This window comes from Streptopelia decaocto, assembly GCF_964273445.1.
Source record: "Streptopelia decaocto genome assembly, chromosome: 13".
NCBI classification, from domain to species: domain Eukaryota; kingdom Metazoa; phylum Chordata; class Aves; order Columbiformes; family Columbidae; genus Streptopelia; species Streptopelia decaocto.
This window is the reverse complement of record NC_138668.1, coordinates 1,966,961-1,984,618: the sequence shown is the minus strand read 5'-3', so window position 1 is coordinate 1,984,618 and position 17,658 is coordinate 1,966,961. Positions and strand designations below refer to the sequence as shown.

General features: G+C 46.8%; 1 protein-coding gene across 2 annotated transcripts in view; it reads left to right on the top strand.

Moving 5' to 3' along the window:
* INTS1 (integrator complex subunit 1) overlaps positions 1–17,658 on the top strand; it is a 28,993-nt gene that overhangs the window by 3,302 nt on the left and 8,033 nt on the right. The window contains exons 6-35 of one of the 2 annotated variants that reach the window (XM_082064877.1): positions 82–187; positions 460–646; positions 785–930; positions 1,236–1,377; positions 1,730–1,906; positions 2,161–2,269; positions 2,795–2,915; positions 3,576–3,653; positions 4,173–4,330; positions 5,510–5,606; positions 6,024–6,115; positions 6,412–6,472; positions 6,852–7,049; positions 7,307–7,436; positions 7,621–7,800; positions 7,892–8,041; positions 8,609–8,788; positions 8,972–9,076; positions 9,913–10,080; positions 10,440–10,551; positions 11,003–11,161; positions 12,245–12,391; positions 12,814–12,912; positions 13,286–13,410; positions 14,108–14,362; positions 15,048–15,207; positions 15,815–15,955; positions 16,351–16,531; positions 16,615–16,738; positions 17,278–17,396. In XM_082064877.1, coding sequence (XP_081921003.1) covers positions 82–187; positions 460–646; positions 785–930; positions 1,236–1,377; positions 1,730–1,906; positions 2,161–2,269; positions 2,795–2,915; positions 3,576–3,653; positions 4,173–4,330; positions 5,510–5,606; positions 6,024–6,115; positions 6,412–6,472; positions 6,852–7,049; positions 7,307–7,436; positions 7,621–7,800; positions 7,892–8,041; positions 8,609–8,788; positions 8,972–9,076; positions 9,913–10,080; positions 10,440–10,551; positions 11,003–11,161; positions 12,245–12,391; positions 12,814–12,912; positions 13,286–13,410; positions 14,108–14,362; positions 15,048–15,207; positions 15,815–15,955; positions 16,351–16,531; positions 16,615–16,738; positions 17,278–17,396 — 4,207 coding nt within the window. Of the gene's footprint in view, positions 1–81; positions 188–459; positions 647–784; positions 931–1,235; positions 1,378–1,729; positions 1,907–2,160; positions 2,270–2,794; positions 2,916–3,575; positions 3,654–4,172; positions 4,331–5,509; positions 5,607–6,023; positions 6,116–6,411; positions 6,473–6,851; positions 7,050–7,306; positions 7,437–7,620; positions 7,801–7,891; positions 8,042–8,608; positions 8,789–8,971; positions 9,077–9,912; positions 10,081–10,439; positions 10,552–10,999; positions 11,162–12,244; positions 12,392–12,813; positions 12,913–13,285; positions 13,411–14,107; positions 14,363–15,047; positions 15,208–15,814; positions 15,956–16,350; positions 16,532–16,614; positions 16,739–17,277; positions 17,397–17,658 lie in introns of both variants that reach the window. The other variant, XM_082064876.1, reaches the window with a different exon arrangement.

Below are 17,658 nucleotides of genomic sequence, written 5' to 3'. Positions count from 1 at the left end.
CGAACATACAGAAGCATGAGTGAGTGATCTCTAGAAAGAAGAGTTGTCTCATGGAGTGTGCTGTGTGCTGGTCTCTCTTAGGGAGTAGTCCACACCCTTCCATGACGGAGGAGGAAGACAGCCAGAGTGAGCTGCTGATTGCAGAGGAGAAAATGAGCCCAGAGCAGGAGGGCCAGCTCATGTCCAGGTACAGTGTGTCTTCTCCTGATGTAGCCATGAGGCAGATCTGTCTGTGCAATGCTGCAGCAGGGAGCTTCCTCTCTGCACTTGCTATCCTGTGGCATTTGCTGGAGGATGTTAAACATCAGATACAACTGGTTCTGGGAGAAAAGAGTAGATTTTGTTTGTTTGTTTGTAATCTGTACCACAAACAAGAAAGGATACTGATCTCTGGACACAGTGATGTGTGACCAAGCTGGCTTGCATGGAAATGAATAAAATGCCGTTTGTGTGGCCCAGGTATGATGACCTTGCAGAGAGCGTGGAGGAATATGTTCTGGACATGCTGCGGGACCAACTCAACCGGCGCCAGCCAATGGACAATGTCTCCAGGAACCTCCTTCGACTGCTGACAGCAACCTGTGGCTATAAGGAGGTGCGGCAGATGGCTGTGCAGAGGCTGGAGATGTGGCTGCAGAATCCAAAGGTAAGAACAGAAGCTGCTGAAGTACAACTGTTCTGGACCAGGTCTGGAATCCAGCCAGGAGGGTGGCATACTCCGTGCCAGTTACATTTCTGATCTGTGATGGCAGGTGGCTGTAGGCTTTCTGTTCTTCCCCTGCAGTTGACCAAGCCAGCTCAGGACTTGCTGATGTCAGTCTGTATGAACTGCAACACCCACACAGCAGAGGACATGGAAGTTATCTCCAACCTGATCAAAATTCGTCTCAAGCCGAAAGTCCTTCTTAACCACTACATGCTGTGTGTCAGGTGAGCGAGTGACCGTGTCTGTGATGGGAAGAGAAAGCCCTCTGGAAGTTGTGGCCAGGACCTTGATGGTCTCAGTGTCTCTGCACAGTGGTTTTAAATACCAGCTTGGACCAGTGAGTGTTCTCTGTAATATTTAAATGAATTTAGTTGGCCTGGAAGTCTTTCAATAATCTTTTGATATTGCCAGACATATGTGTGGCTCTATCTTCTTAATTTTTGTGTGTTAATACTTTGAAGAGAAATCGAAACAGTGGATCTAGCCGCAATGAAACTTCAACTCTGATACTTCTGGTCTTCTCTTGCAGGGAGCTGCTGAATGCGCACAGGGATAACCTGGGCACCACAATTAAATTTGTGATTTTCAATGAACTATCAAATGCAAGAAATCCCAACAACATGCAGATCCTGTACACTGTGCTCCAGCATAGCTCAGAGCAAGCTCCGAAGGTAGGTGAAATGTCTTGCGTGACTGCCAGTGATCCCAGAACCCCACCCAAGAGATTTAGTTGATATGAGGCTAAAATTAAATCTTTCCAGAGACAGCTCTGTGATCTGCCTCATACTGTGTTGAAATATTATTGCGCTTGTTAGGAATGAATGTACGTGGGTGTTTCCTAACTCCTGCATTCTGGTTGACCCACCTTGTGGTAATGGAGTTTCATGAGAGAAGTGTTATTGCAGCTCCCTGGCGCTCTGAAGGACAGATCTACCACCAGCATTGTTTCCTTTTGTCTTTTCGTTTTGTAGATACAGATACATTACAATGCACTGAAATTTTTCTCTCTCTCTGTGGCCTCAGTACCTAGCAATGGTGTTCCAGGATCTTTTGACTACGAAGGATGATTACCTGCGGGCCTCACGGGCTCTGCTGCGAGAGATCATCAAACAGACGAAACACGAGATCAACTTCCAGGCCTTCTGCCTGGGTCTTATGCAGGAACGGAAGGAGGCCCAGTATGCAGAGATGGAATTCAAGGTACCACTTTCCTTGACCCTTGTGCTGCTGAGTGTACCAGGGGGATACTGGGCTCTTCTGTATTGTTTTTTCTGGCCGTTTTTTCCTATTGTCTTTGCTATCTGAGTTAGTATTTGTGTCTCACATTTCATAGCAGTGCTCCCACATCCTATTTCCAAACATCTGTGATTGTCATTTTTGATGAAACAGTCTTCCAGAAGGCAGCTCTGGGTGTTGCTGGTTCAACTCACTTGGTTTTGTTTTGTTTTTTTAAGGAGCGGTTTGTCATCCATATAACTGATCTGCTAGCTGTCTCCATGATGCTTGGCATCACAGCCCAGGTGAAGGAAGCTGGAATTGCTTGGGACAAAGGAGAGAAAAAGAGTAAGCAGAACAACCTAGGGTCCCTCTGAAGATGGGATGCTTGGTAGATACCCTCTGGCAGTGCTGGGTAACATTGTGGCAAGAGTTAGGAGGGGGTGTAAGCCTCCATTCTGAACAGAGGCAGAGAGGTGCTTGCTGTTATCCTGAGGTTGGCAGATGTGTTGTTTGTGTGGCTGAGTGAATGTCCAGGAGTTTTTAATATCTGTGGAAGCAGAGGGTGAGAGGCTGGGGAATGGGAAACTGTGTGTGGAGAGGACTGAGAAGCTGGGTCATGCCTGGAGGGGCAGCTGTAAGTACCTAATGCTGCAAAGACAGGCCTTTGGGGTGGCACTGGTGTGGCTGCCCAGATGTCATCTTCTCAGAACACTAATTCATCCATGCTGCCTGTCTGATGTGCATCTCCCCAGTTTTCTGTTGATGCTTTGGAGCCCTTGTTCCTACCATCTATTGGGACAGCCATCCTCTCCTACTTGGCTCCTAATGGGCTCTGATACACACGCAGTTTGTAACCTTACTGTTTTGCAGACCTGGAAGTGCTGCGCTCTTTCCAGAACCAAATTGCTGCTATCCAGCGAGATGCTGTCTGGTGGCTTCACACAGTTGTTCCGTCTATCAGCAAGCTGGCTCCAAAGGACTATGTGCACTGGTAAGAGAGTCAACCTGGTGATCTGCTGTGCATAGCCAGTTGCTTTTTCAATAGTGTATGATAAGTTCTGAAAAAACATGAATATTGCAGTTTGGTTAGACTTCTCTCCCCTTAGACAGAGAGCAGAGACAGTGTTTTAGCAGAATTCAGGCTGGGACTATCTCCCTCTCAGGAATTTATGCAGATGCATCCTCTTACTGGAAATATATGATAATGGAAGATATTTCTGACTTGTATTATTTGGGTCCACCCAACAGAAAATTTCCGGTTCCTTGACTGAGCATGACCCATGTGGACCCCTTGTTGTTCTTCCGTCTGACGTGCTTTTTCAGGCTGTGTGGTTGAGGGATCTATACATGGTGCTGTTTTCTCTGCCTGCTTCTGGTCGTGTCCTGGGGTCTGGCTCAAGGTGTTACTGAGACAGATCAAGCCAGAATTAATAGTAAGAAAGATATGTTACTGAGAGTATAAAAGCCCAGTGCCCATTCCATGTAGTCCTCTCTGTTGTGATTCATGTTGTTACTTTTGTTAGAGGAGCTTATCTGAGGAGGCTCCTTCATGTGTAGGCTGGGAAGCATTAGTAGGAGTTTGGGGAGACTGGAGTGTTGAATATGTTTGTGAATCTCACACAGGTGTGGTGTTTACTCTTCATTTCCACAGCCTCCACAAGGTGCTCTTCACAGAACAGCCAGAAACCTATTACAAATGGGACAACTGGCCGCCTGAGAGTGACCGCAAGTGAGTGTGTGCTCTACCCAAAGCTGGGTGCAGGCGCGGAGCTGCTGTAGCTGGAGGCAAAGGAATGGGTGTTTTCTGGTGTTCCTTATATAGCTCTGTCATGGAAAGGCTTGGAACTGTGCTTAGATTTTCTTTATCTGTCTTAAAATTGAGGGATGTTGCTCCATTCTCCATCTGTTCCTCTTCCTCCTTCATTTCCATTCCCTGTGCCAAGCTGTTCTGTATCTTGATGCTTTAATTGTATGAAGGGCAGCCCTGCACTGTGTGGTTTACTGCAGTAACGTTGGGGAGCTCAGAGTCAAGCAGGCCGAAGTGCAGAGGTACAAGGCTGTGCAAGCAATATTCCGCAAAACAATTTGTTTCGGGTAGTTGCATTTGGAGCTGGAGACTGGGGAAGGGGTTGTAAACTAAACTGTGTTTTATCTTCTGCTCAGATGAGGTCTAGGGTCTGTGGAGGGTTTCATGAACCCTCATGCTGCTGTCAAGAGAAGCGTGATTGATGTGTCATGTCTCATGCAGCTTCTTCCTTCGCCTCTGCTCTGAAGTGCCCATCCTTGAAGACACCCTGATGCGGATCCTCGTGATCGGTTTGTCGCGGGACCTTCCTCTGGGCCCTGCGGACGCCATGGAGCTCGCTGACCACTTGGTGAAGCGGGCTGCGGCTGTGCAGGCGGATGGTAAGACTGCACAAAGCTCCAGCCAGCAGGTGGTTACCTCTGTCTGCACGTCCTTACCGCCACCCAAGGCTGAGGTGGCTCCTACCACGTACCAAAGAGCCTTTACATCACTTAAAGCATGTTTTAGTTGTGATGGCTTAGCATTTGGCTCAAATCCAGGCGTATTGCTGTTGCTTTCTCACTGGAAAAGCTTCTCATTTTCTCCTGCCGTTTCTCCCTGTTACTAATTTTCTGTCATGGAGTGTTTGGGAAATGATTCATTGTGTTGAGGAAGAGGAACCATGAATAACCACGTGAAGTTTTGAGTTAACATTTCTAAATTCAATGTAGTCCTTTATACATGCTCTAAAATAAATAGAAGTTTTTAGGCCATGCAAAAATGAAAGAGTTGGAAGTTAAAGTAATTAACCCATGTATTGTGTGCTCCTCCCAATGCTGTTATTCAAACACTGTTACAGAATAGCAGTTACAAAAGCAGCCTTAGCTCTTCCCCTTCTATGAATTCATTCAGCATTTGTCCAAATTCCTGAATCTGCGGAGAGTTTGTCTGTTCAGCTGAGCTATAGGTGTTTGTGTCAGAGTTGAGTGGGTTGTCAGAGTTTGATTCTAAAGGATCTTACATGCTCTTAGTGCTGACTGGTTAATAGCAAAGTCTAATCCAGGCCTCATCAGACTTTGCTGTTGATTGTGGTGTGGAAATGTGTCTGGGCTCTCAGTGTAGCATTTTGTATGCTGCACCATTTCAAATACTGAAAGAGGTGAAGTTAAGTTACAGCCAGTCTGAAAACTTGCAGCAAAGTTAAAATGCATTTTTAGTTCCTCTGAGCCCCAGAAGTTCTGAGCAGATACACTCATTCCTTCAGGTCAGCAGCGAATCTGAGTTCTGAAAAAGATACAGGTATCATGTTGGATGCATTTGGGAAAAAAACCTGCCCTTAAGAACTTAAACCAAATTGCAGCTGAAAAGCTCGATATCCTTATATATTGACTTACAGCTTTTTAAAGTGTTGCTGCTTTTTAAGTGGTGGTGTTCTTTTTTTGTTCCTGTAATATGAGAAGCAGCCCACAATAACATAGTTGCTTGAAGTAAAATTTCTGTTATACTGTGATGCTTTTCTTGAAGTACTTTCAGCCAGGTAGACGGGTCAATAACTTGCCTAGTCTTTTCTCCTCCTCCAGATGTCGAGGTCCTGAGGGTAGAGAGAATCCAGCTGATCGATGCAGTCTTAAATCTGTGCACTTACCACCATCCAGAGAATATCCAGCTGCCCCCAGGGTAAGGCTCATCACATGGACAGTCTTGTGATCTGGCTCATTTTCATCTTGTGACTAACAGTACTAGCTCACAGATTTTAAGATGCTTTTCCCTTTTACAGTTTCTAATGACAAAATCATGAGGAAGCCTTTTCAAATGTCATGTTTGGGTGGGAGTTTCTCTAGGGCAAGTTAGGCCTGAGTCATGGAATGGACTTTCCCCTGCAAGCACTCTGACCTCTCTGCTCTGGAAATTTTTAGCTGAATACTGCTGTCCTTCCTCAGAGAGTCTTTTTACTTTTTATTCTGTTTTTTGATTTTTAAAGCCACAGAAGTGGTGTGGCTGAGTCTAAACAGTGCATGATTAAGGAGAAAAGCAGTCCCAGATGGGCTTAAGTAACCAAATTGAACCACTTGTATCTGTTGCTGGCTTTTGCAGGTACCAGCCTCCAAATCTGGCTATTTCTACCCTCTACTGGAAAGCCTGGCCTCTCCTGCTTGTAGTGGCTGCATTCAATCCTGAAAACATAGGTGAGTGTGGACACTTCTCATGCCAAGGTGCTGTTTGCTGACGTCTGGTTGCCTGTGTTCAAGGCATGTGCTGGGGTGGTGAGATAACCACAGTTAACTAATTGCATATTTGCTGTGTGTGCAAAAATACAGCATTGGGGTTTGAGCCAGTGTGTGGCTGGAATTACATTGTCTAAGTGTGGTGAGTTGTTCCGAAGTGAATTTGTAGTGTGTCTCCCCGCCTTGGAGTGTGTTAGAATATGTATAAAGACCCTCACTTTTTTTCCTCTATCCCTGATTGTCCTTCTCTGCTGCAGGTCTGGCTGCTTGGGAGGAGTACCCGTCTCTGAAGATGCTCATGGAAATGGTCATGACGAAGTTTGTATATTTAAATCCCTACATAAATCAAACACACCAACAAAAACATGTATTTCTGAATGAATTTTGTGCCAGCTGGCTCCTTCCTTTCCAGTGGAACTGGTGTAAAAGAAGCTGTCTGGCAGCAGCACTGCAGTTTGGGGGAAGGCATCTGTCCCACTCAACAGAAAAATTATGAGCAAGGGAATAAAACTGAGAAAAAGGGAAGGGTGACTGTGGCCTTACTGAAAAGGTCTTGGTCTCCCTGGCCCCATTGGGAAGCTGCCTTGCTTTTCCTATGTTGCCTGCGGGTGTCAAGGTCCTAGGGACTTTCTGGCTGCGGTTCATGAGTTTTGAATAGACCAAGGTAACAATTTTCTTTTTTAACTTATTTTCTCAGTAATTATTCCTATCCTCAATGTACCTTGACGGATGAGGAGACACGTACAGAGATGATTAATCGTGAACTTCAAATCTCCCAGAGAGAAAAACAGGAGATTCTTGCATTTGAGGGTCATCTGGCTGCTGCATCCACGAAACAAACAATTACAGAAAGCAGCAGCCTCTTGCTGTCCCAGCTGACCAGCCTGGACCCTCAGTAAGTAGCCTCCCACAGGCTGGTGCTATAATGAAATCCCAGATAAGCCATCAGGAAACCCTGCTGCTTGTGGGGTGGTTGATGGGGGCAAGAAGAGCCCTGAGATTGGGCACCCCATGAGATATGTGTCACATTTTGCTCGTATCTTTCTGTTGCCACCTGCATGTGGCCCTCATGCACTACTGAGCTGCCTGATCCTCATCGAGACATGAGTGAAGGTTTTTCTGCCTGTGGATAACTTCTTGTTTCTCTGGCAGGGGCCCCCCACGCAGGCCTCCCCCGCACGTCCTGGAGCAGGTGAAAAGCCTGAACCAGTCGCTTCGCTTAGGCCACCTCCTGTGTCGCAGTCGGCATCCCGACTTTCTTCTCAACATCATTCAAAGACAGGTGGGCTCCTTCAATGGCTTGACTACGTTGGGATCTGATCCCTTGTCTCTGGATCTTGAGCAGAGCGAGGGGCAAAAGGAAGCTAAAGATGCAGGGGAAGGTGGTTTACTGCTCAGGAGTTAAATGATGAGGGTGCTGCATCTGTGTTCTCCTGATCTTATGTTGTCATTCTCCCGCTTCCTAGGCCTCATCGCAGTCAATGCCATGGCTGGCAGATCTAGTTCAGTCCAGCGAAGGCTCCTTGGATGTCCTACCTGTGCAATGCCTCTGTGAGTTCCTGCTTCACGATGCTGCTGATGAGTCGACCTCAGGTGAAGAAGAAGAGGAGGGCGAGAGTAAGGAGCAGCGTGCCAAGAAACGCCAGGTGAGTAGTCTCATGAGGATCAGTTCTGTTACCTGCTTTCTGTGCATCTCGAATTTGATTTAATTGGAAAGGCCAATTTCTTGCTCCACAGAGACAACAGAAACAAAGGCAGTTGCTTGGACGGTTGCAAGACTTGCTGTTGGGTCCGAAAGCAGATGAACAGACAACCTGCGAGGTGCTTGACTATTTCCTGCGACGCCTGAGTTCCTCCCAGGTGGCCTCACGGGTCTTGGCCATGAAGGTAAAACAAAAGTCTTGACTAGGGTTTGTCAGACGCTGAGGGCAGAGTCCTAGATTTTCACGTGTCCAGAGCCAGCACAGTGAAACTGTTTCATGTCATCCTTCAGTAACTTGTCTCAATCTCCACACCCCATCAAATGCACTCCTACTCCCTGCCGCTCAGAAGCCTTCTTTGTTCAACAGCCAAGTAGCACTTTTCTTAAGATAGAGCTGGGTTTTGCTGTTTCCTGTGAAGTTCAGGTGTAGACTCAAGCAGATCCTGTGCTACATGGAATAACTGGCAGCAGCTGTTGTCTGTGGGGAATGTAAATGAGTGAGTGTCTGGTACTCTAGAGCATAGTCAAGGCAAGCAACATGGCAGAGAGCTCCAACAGGTTATGCTTCCAGAGGACTGAAACTTCCCGCAGGGTAGCTGTCAAGCAAACGCATTGTATGAGATATGAAACCTGTTGTGTGCTGTGTTTGGATCATTCCATGATGTTTGAAGCTTGTTTCTGTTTACTGGTATGAAACTAGTGGTCTGGCTGTGGCTTCAAATGCAACAGCTGTGTCCCTGTGACTTCTGCAGGGCCTGTCCTTGGTGCTGTCGGAAGGAGGACTGCGTGACGGAGAGGAGAAAGATCACCCCATGGAGGAAGACTCTGGCGATTCTGAACTGCTGCAGGGGTACCAGTGGCTTCTGAGAGACCTCCCGAGGCTGCCGCTGTTTGACAGCGTTCGAGCAACAACAGCTCTTGCCTTGCAACAGGTGGGTGTTAGTAGCTGGAAGGGGGGACAAGTTTATGTTTTGTTGTGCTCGTGCTAAAACAAATCTGAGCAAACTCTGTGTGGGTGCACTATTGACATGCACATGCTTGGAAAACAAGTTTTCTTATGCTGGTGGTCATTTTCATTAAATCCTGATTTCTAATGAGAAAAATTCTCATTCTAGGCCATCCACATGGAGACAGATCCCCAGACCATCAGTGCCTACCTAGTGTACCTCTCCCAGCACGCGCCCGTGGAGGAGCAGGGGCAGCACAATGACCTCGCTCTGGTGAGAGGCCGGGTTGCTTGGGCTGCACAGGGGACCGCTGCTGTGGCTCAGGACAGTGGCAGACACATTACTGCTGTACCAGCAGGATGAGTTTTGGAGGAGCATGTGAATCTGCTAACTCTGTGTTTGTGTTTCTGCGGATATGTTGGAAAGTAACCTGTGTCTTTGCTTTCATATCATGAAATGGTATCAGAGCAATAACCTCCAGTCTAGCATCCCATCTCAGGTGCTATGGGGAGTGTGAGACTGAATACTGGTTTGAAAAAAATCCCACCACCTGGTAATGTTTCACAATTAAGAAGATGCTAAAACTGCAGTCACATGTATATGGGGAGAGAATGGGAAGTCAGGAACCATAGTGATGGGATATGTACTCTCCTATAACCAAAACTGGATTTCTGATTTGTTAAGATTTTTTTTTTAACAATGATTTTTTCATAGTTCTATCTCTGGTTGCCTTTTTTTCATTGTTTTTTAAGGCCCTTATGCTCTTTCTACCTCCACAGATCTGTTTAGATATGTGGAGAAAGTTAAATGGTAAGTCAGTATATCTGTTTCTTCAGAGAAACACAGATTTTTACTAGGTACATGTTCACTTTGTAATGGGAGGCATCAGAATGCAAGTGTGCTACAACTAGGGACACTAAGGTGTCACAAGGTGCATGAAAACACTGGTGTTTTCCCTGTTGTGATGGTTTTACTCTTGACTCTACACATTAATCTCCAGAGTGGTGTTAACTGGGCTGATGATGGAGACTCGAGAATGTGATGCAATGAAGCAGGAGGACCTGACTGTGTCATTCAGTAAAGACCTCATGGAACTTTTCCCCTTGCAGGATGTGGCCCGACTCATAGTGGAACGCTCTACCATCATGTCTCACCTCTTCTCCAAGCTCTCGTACTCTGCTGAATCAGATGCAGTGCTTGTTGCTCTTCTCTCCATCTTTTCTCGCTACATCAAACGCATGCGCCAGAGCAAGGAGGGCGAGGAGGTGTACAGCTGGGTGAGTGCCCCCCGCCTTGCTAAAGCAGCTGGAATGAAGTGGGCAAGGTAACAAAAGAGAAGCCCATTGTGGGTTGCTGAGTATGTATAAATCACGTCTGTTTCAAGAATTCCCTGATCCAAAAATAACTGGGAGTTGGCATAGTATCAGAGCCAAGTGTATGTGTACATAAAAAACTTATTTAACTTTTCCTTGAGTATCTTTTGTGGCCACTGTTGGATATACTGGGCTGGGCTGAACTTTGGTTTGACAAATTTGTTCTCATGTTTTCCTTTCATCTGCATCTCACAGATCTCATTCTCCTTTCTCTCCCCAACATTGTTCATACTGGTTTGGTTTTGTTTTCTGCCTTTTTCCAGTCAGAGTCTCAGGATCAGGTGTTTCTTCGCTGGACTAGTGGGGAAACAGCCACTATGCACATCCTCGTGGTTCACGCCATGGTTATTCTCCTGACACTAGGGCCGCCTCAAGGTTAGTGCTGAGATTTATTCAAGGGGTCATGGACAATACTGAGAACCTTCCCTCTATCTGCCGTCTCCTAACAGGTCAGGCTGGTGTTAATCCTCTACTCACAGGCTTGTCCCTTGCAATATTTGTTTGTAGCTGTAAGATCTGTTGGAATATTGCTGCACAGAGTGAAGGATTTGCAGGTTTATTTTTTCCTTCGGCAGACAGCAGGAAATATTAGAATGATGGTGTGTCTCTCCCTGCTAAACAAGGAGTACTCGAGAGTTTTTGTAGTGTGAGAACAGGGCACTCAATATGTAGTTCACATTTATTTCCACTTTACAATGTTTATTCCCAAGTTGTCTCAAACCTTTGAACAATAAAGTGTTTTGATATATTGATTTGTATAGAAAAGGCTAAGGTGTTCTACGTGCTTATGAACATAGAAAATAATTTTGTATTCACTCTCAAGCAGGGGATGGCGATTTTTACACCTTGCTGGATATATGGTTTCCGGAGAAGAAGCCCCTTCCTACTGCTTTTCTGGTTGACACCTCAGAGGAGGCTCTGCTGCTCCCCGACTGGCTAAAGCTGCGGATGATCCGCTCTGAGGTCCCGCGTCTCGTGGATGCAGGTGAGCCTGGGGGGCGTTGGTCAGTGTTTCAGACCCTCCTGAAAGCAAAGGGAGAGGCTTCTGCTCAAGTCCTCTGTGTGCCCAGTCCTGCTTGGATTCCTTTGGGTGGCGACACCAGTCACTGCAGACCCTGCAGCTGAGCAGGGAGCTCACATTTAGAAAGCAGTGTGGCTCTGGATGTTGCGACATTCGCAGTCTAAACAAAACAATAGATTAGGGCTGTCAAACAGATGTACAGAATATGAGCTGGTTCTGGGCGGGGAATATTATGGGATGTCCCAGGGTGATTCCCTACTCAGCCATGATGCGTAACAAGTGTTTGAGAACAGCTACAACCTCACTAACTGTCAGATCCCACAGGTTAATGGAAGGTGTTTGCTCCCACTCTGATCCAAGGGCTGAATCTTGCTGGCTTTTATATGCAGGCACTATTACTTTTAAAGTAGGGTAGTGAATCTGTATAGATATTATGGTTTCTGTGTAATTTAAAGGAAATGGAGGACTCTGAATTGGAGTCTCATCTTTGTTACAGTTCAGACTGAACTAAGCTATACGGTCACCAGACAACGGGCACAGCATTGTTTCCATAGTGCATGGTGTGCTTGCAACGTGGGGAGCAGCGTCTGAAAGATGTAAGCTACACCGGTAGTTACTTTTGTCCTTGCACAGCTCGTCAGTGCTCTTTTTCTTCTTGGTATTCAGCTTTTGTCCCTTTCTTAGTAATTAAATGACAGCTCTCTATAGCCAGTGATTGAATTATTCAATAATTCCTGCCTGCAGCCATCAACAGATAGGGTAGAAGTTATTTTTTAATACGAATGATTGGGTTCCTGAGGTTTTGATCAAATTAAACAGATCAAATTAACTAGTGAGTGAATTAACTGGAAGATGCAATAAGTAGGCAATGATTTGCAGAGCAAAGAAAACATAGTAGGCAGCTGTCAGACTTCTGGCTTTAGGCTCTCTGCAGCCCTGTCATTAAAGTGTCACTGTGGTCCAGCCAACAGCACAAAGATCAGGTAATAAAGATGACCCTCTGTGAGCAATTCAGAGGGCTGAAGACTCCGTGTGTGTGTATTTCAGCCCTGCAGGACCTGGAGCCGCAGCAGCTGCTTCTCTTTGTTCAGTCCTTTGGAATCCCAGTTTCCAGCATGAGCAAACTTCTGCAGTACCTGGATCAGGCTGTGTCTCATGACCCGCAGACGCTGGAGCAGAACATCATGGACAAGAGTAAGAGCTTTCATATGAGGCTGAGTAGACATTTTCATTTTCCTTGAACAGTTTTCACAAGTATCTCCTGTGACTTCCTTGGAAAACCCCAAACTAGTTCAGCGCACTCTGTGCACAGTTTGCTTTGGCAGCCTGTTGTCACCGTAGGCACCTCCCTAGAGCTTTTCTGGATGGCCTTTGGCTGTGTTTCCAGAAATAGAGAAGGATTTTCTAGGTTGTATTGCAGAGAGTCTAAAAAGTAGTTGAGAGGCTAACTTGTAAAAAAAAAAAAAGCCAACAGGGCTTAAAAGCATCATGTTCACAAAGTCCATGAGAACAGCCAATTCCCTTCATTGCGGGAGCTGTACAAACAGCAACCAGTTCTGTTCTGCTTTGCCAAAGAGGGAGAGATGATGATGTGTTCGTATCTTGTCCTTTTTCAGACTACATGGCTCACCTTGTGGAAGTTCAACATGAGAGAGGAGCGACGGGAGGCCAGACTTTCCACTCCTTGCTCACTGCATCCTTACCAGCCCGCCGAGGTACTGCCTGGGGTAGCCTAAGCTTCCGAATAGCAAAGTCTTCCAGCCTCCCTTCCTCTGTTGTGGTTGAGAGGGACATGAAAAGTTGCCTTCAAAATGGGTTGTGCTGCAATATATCAGCAAGCTACAGTTAGACACCAGTCCTTGCTAGGGTTTTTTGCTCCTGGCAAAGAGAGAAATTCCAATATTCGTGGAATTTACTACAATGAGTTGTTCTGAGTGATATGGAAAAATAGGTCTTGCTTGGCCGTGACAGAAAGCCTATTGAATTCCTTGGTAGTTAGAGACCATGAAGGTGAATGTGATCCAGCATTGGGGCTCCAGATGCGAGCTACTGTAACAGCATTTTTCTTTTCTTTTATTCCTCTTGCAGACAGTGCTGAGACTGCAAGGTCAAAATCTAGTCCTGAGAACACTCAAGGCCAGAACCGGATCCATGCCTTAAGCCAGGTCCGGGTTCTGGGCCCAGAAGATGATTTAGCAGGCATCTTTCTGCAGGTACTGGTATAACCTCTAGCTGATCAGCTACTTTCTTGCAGCAGCTTTACAAAATTTGTTTTCCTTACACTTGCATCTTCTGACCCCTTCCTTCTGCAGGGTTTGTAGGCACTAAGGATGAAAGCCCTGCATGCAGCGAGGCTTTGCCATCACAGCCTGGTTGAATTGATACTGGAAGGGTTTTTTTCTTGTAGTTTGAACATGATGTGGCTTTTGATCGTGCCTAATACTGTCAGTGCCTCCTAGGGTGTTACTGTCTCTGCACCTTGTTTGTTCTGTGTATAGTGCCTTTCCTCTCAGCAGTGGATGGAGGATTTGTGAAATGCTCGCAGGGCCTTGGCAGCAAATCTCTGTGCAAACAGCATTTGTACTCTGGCTTGTCTGCTTGCAGAGCTTCCCTCTCTCCACTGACTCCAGAAGGAGCCTACAGGGAATTAATTGGCTAAGTTGGTTGCGTGTATTTGGGTATTATGGTGATTCCCTCACAGTGTCAGTGTTGATAGGCATGTTGGGGTTACATAGACTCCTGTACCAGGCACTAAAATATTGAGAAAGCTGCATCAGAAGGTTCCAGTTAGCCCATAATCACTGTAATGTATTAGCACAAGTTAAATCAGTTATCTGCCTCAGGATATCTATGGTATAGCAGTTCTTTTCATTTGCTCTCATAAACTTATTCCCTCCTGTATCCTACCAGCTCTTCCCATTAAATCCGGACCCGCGATGGCAGAGTTCAAACCTGCGCCCGCTCGCCCTGGCGCTGCAGCAGGCCCTGGCGCAGGAGCTGGCCCGCGTCCGCCAAGGGAACAAGCAGGTGACGGGGATCACAGCGCGGCTTCTCCAGGCAGTAGCTGCGCTGATGAATTCTCCGCACAGCGGTACGCTGGTGATGGCGATGCATCGTAACCACTTCATCTCCTGCCCGCTGATGCGCCAGTTGTACCAGTATCAGGTGAGAGATGTAAAACGAGAATCTTTGTAGCATTTAACAAAGAGAGGTGAGGAGGACACAAAGTCTGCAGCGCATGTGGTCTGCTGTGTGCAGACCCTCTACGTGTGTAGTGCTGGAAATGGAGCCTGGGCAGCATGACACAGAGGGACACAAACGTTGGGTTGTAGGCTGAGCACATGAACCTGGCGCTGTGGAGAATCTGGGCCTACATACAGGGTTAGGTGGACCTTACCTAGTCTGGTAACTGTGCAGCACTGTGGATTTGTGACTGTGGCTCTTTGTTGGGATTGGGATCTCTAATCTGTACTGTTCTGTAGCATGGACATGTCTTGCAATCCAGGGCATTTGCAGACAACTTGAGAGCTGAAGTCCTTAATTCTTTAAAGAAATCTTCAGAGCAGGCTGAGATTTATCCAATGAAATATCTCATTCTTTTAATCACAATGAAAGAAGGCACAGAGTTACCCTTAGTTACGCTGGGAGTGGTATTGTTTGTGTGACTGAGCCTTCTGCCTTGCATTTGTACACTAGAAGCTGCTGCTGCTGCTTCAGTGAGCTATGGTCCAAGAGAGTGGGTGTGCTCCAGGTATTCTTGTCAGTATGTGCCACTGTCTGCATCTTTCCTGCTATCTTTGTTGTATTCTTGAACTGTGTACAAGCAACTCTCTTTTGCCGTTCTCCCCAGCGCTGCATGCCACAAGACACCGCCTTCTCCTCGCTCTTCTTCAAAGTCCTCATGCAGATGCTGCAGTGGCTGGAGAACCCTGCGGTGGAAGATGGGCCCCTGCGTGCTCAGCTGAAGGCCTTAGCTGTGCAGTACTCCTCGAGGCACAGGATCAGTGACGGTATTGGCATTGCGCAGCTTACGGGACCCAGACCGGACTAAGTGGGACAAGAAAGGAACAGGAACAAAACAGAGCAGAAAGTTCGGTGGGCTGGTTTTACAGAGTAGCAAAGAGGTTTTGTACCGTGCTGTGTAAACCCCATGAGGATGCAGAGAAGTGATTCAGGTCTGGGAATTTGCTGTAAACACCTGGTAGCGTCTCATCAAGCATAGCAGATCATTTGGGGAAAGCTTCCAATTGCTCAGGCCAGGAATTCTGAGTTAGCTGTGGTCCTGGAAGATGAGCATGCAAGAATGCCTCTGTAACAAGGTCACATCGTGATTTGTAGAGTTGTTTATCATCTGCCATCTGTGGGGAAGTGGAGTCTATAACCAAGAGCTTAGGCATGGAAATGAGTTTGTGATTATAGGGTTTTCTCTTAGCCACATGCCTGTAACATGCAGAAGAGCTGCCAAGGGGTTTGGTGGGAGTAAAATGGCAGTAGAGTGTAGTGTGTTTGTGTGTTTGAGTACTTGTGTCCTGGATCCACATGGGGCATCTGTAGAAGGGAAGCCTGATGTGGGGGCTGGCTCGGCCCTGTGATGCCAGTGCTGTGATTTCTTTGCAGTTCGTGGTGGCTTCTTGCACCTCACAGAAGCTCTGAATTTCCGTCGTGACCCTGACTTGATCAGCTCCACAGTACGTGCCATCATCGCAACCCTGAAATCGGGCGAGAAGTGTAATGTGGAGCCAGAGCTCATCAACAAAGGTATGGCCATCCCTCTGCTCTCCTGCCCTTTTGCAGCATCAGGTTGAACTTCCAACCCTGAACTGTGCAGGCTGTGGGACGCTGCCTTCCGCCTGGATCAGAAAATGTGAACTGATCTAAACTTGGTCCTGTCTTGTATCACTCCTTCCCCTGCACTGGTATGTGGCTTTATAAACTGTGATTCGGAGTTGGGATTAAGTCTCTCAGCAAACCATTGGCTTCCACTAACAAAATGAGAAATAGAAGCCTACTATCCCACATAAAAATGGCTTCACTCTTCCTTACTGAGTCAGGCTCTCAGGAATGCTGGCCTGATTGCCTTCATGATACTCTAAGGTTCCATAGCTTTCACCATATCCTGAAGTTAATGAGTGACATCTTTCTTCCCCTGCTAGTCCTCCAAGGTCTAATCGAAACTCACTCTCCGTACCTGGAGGAACTCCTGACTGTCCTCTTCTCAGCTACTGTTGAGACCACTGCCAGGTTTCCTGCCATGAAACCAATTGCTGTGGTGAGCTCCTTGTTGCTCCAGGATAAAGAAGAAACACCGGTGAAGAAGGAGCCGGACAGTTGCAGGTGAGCTTAGGCAATGATGGGAATTCACTGGGAGGTCTGTGTTTGTGACATCTCCACTGACACTGGCTTGTTTTTCTCCTCAGTAATGAAGCAGCTTGGCTGGGGCCTTCCTCTGGCCTTCTCAACGACTGGCTGGAGATGCTGGACCCAGAGGTGATCAGCAGCTGCCCTGACTTGCAGCAGAAGCTACTGTTCTCCTGGAACAAAGTAAGAGTTGTTGAGTAGAGGCACCGCCAGGCTGAAGCCACCTTTCCAGGGCACAGACCTGCACCTGGAAACAGGACAAGGCGTAGTTTTATGTTTTGCCATGTGTTCCTATAGCAATTTTAAATCAGTTCTGGCTGACTAGGAGGGGGATTTTGGTGCATCCTCCTCAGTGCAAGGCTTATGTTTCATCTCATATTTCTATTTCCTCAGCTCTGTTCTTTTCAGGACTTCAAAGCGCATTACAGACACAACACAGTCCCATAACAGCCCAGACAGCTGTGTTTTCCTTGGTATTTTTGCACACAGATTAATAGATTGCCCAGAAGTACTGTGCCAAAGCTAAGACGAAAACTGGATTTCACGGCTGATGCCATGTTCTGTTAGAAAGTACTGCAATTCACATCCTAAATCCACATGTTGTCTTCTGTGCTGTCTGTCTGCCTGGACTGTCATCCTTCTCTACCATACACAAGATCTTCTGTATCCACCTTACAGCAAGGACTTGTGTATTACATCTCTTCCTTGCTCGGTCCTTTCAGGCAGGGTCCCAGGTGCCGTCCTTCCGCCCATATCTCTTGGCTCTTCTCACTCACCAGTCCAGCTGGAACACGCTGCACCAGTGCATCAGGCTCCTGCTTGGCAGAAACCGGGAGCAAAGGTGAGTCTTGTTTTTAGGGCCTAGCAAGGAGTTTTGGGTTGGCCAACTCATCATGTCTGAGAGAACAACCAGAAGCTGAGAACAAGAGCTGCCACATTCCGTGGTGTGTCTGCCAGGAGATGTAACCCAGCCAAAACCAGGCTTTGTGAGAAGGATGCTAATTTCAGTCATGCTGATTTGTGTACCTTGATATAAATATTACCTGCTGTTTGATGGAAGCAGCACATAAAGATTTGGCTGTGTTTGAATAGGAAGTGCTAAT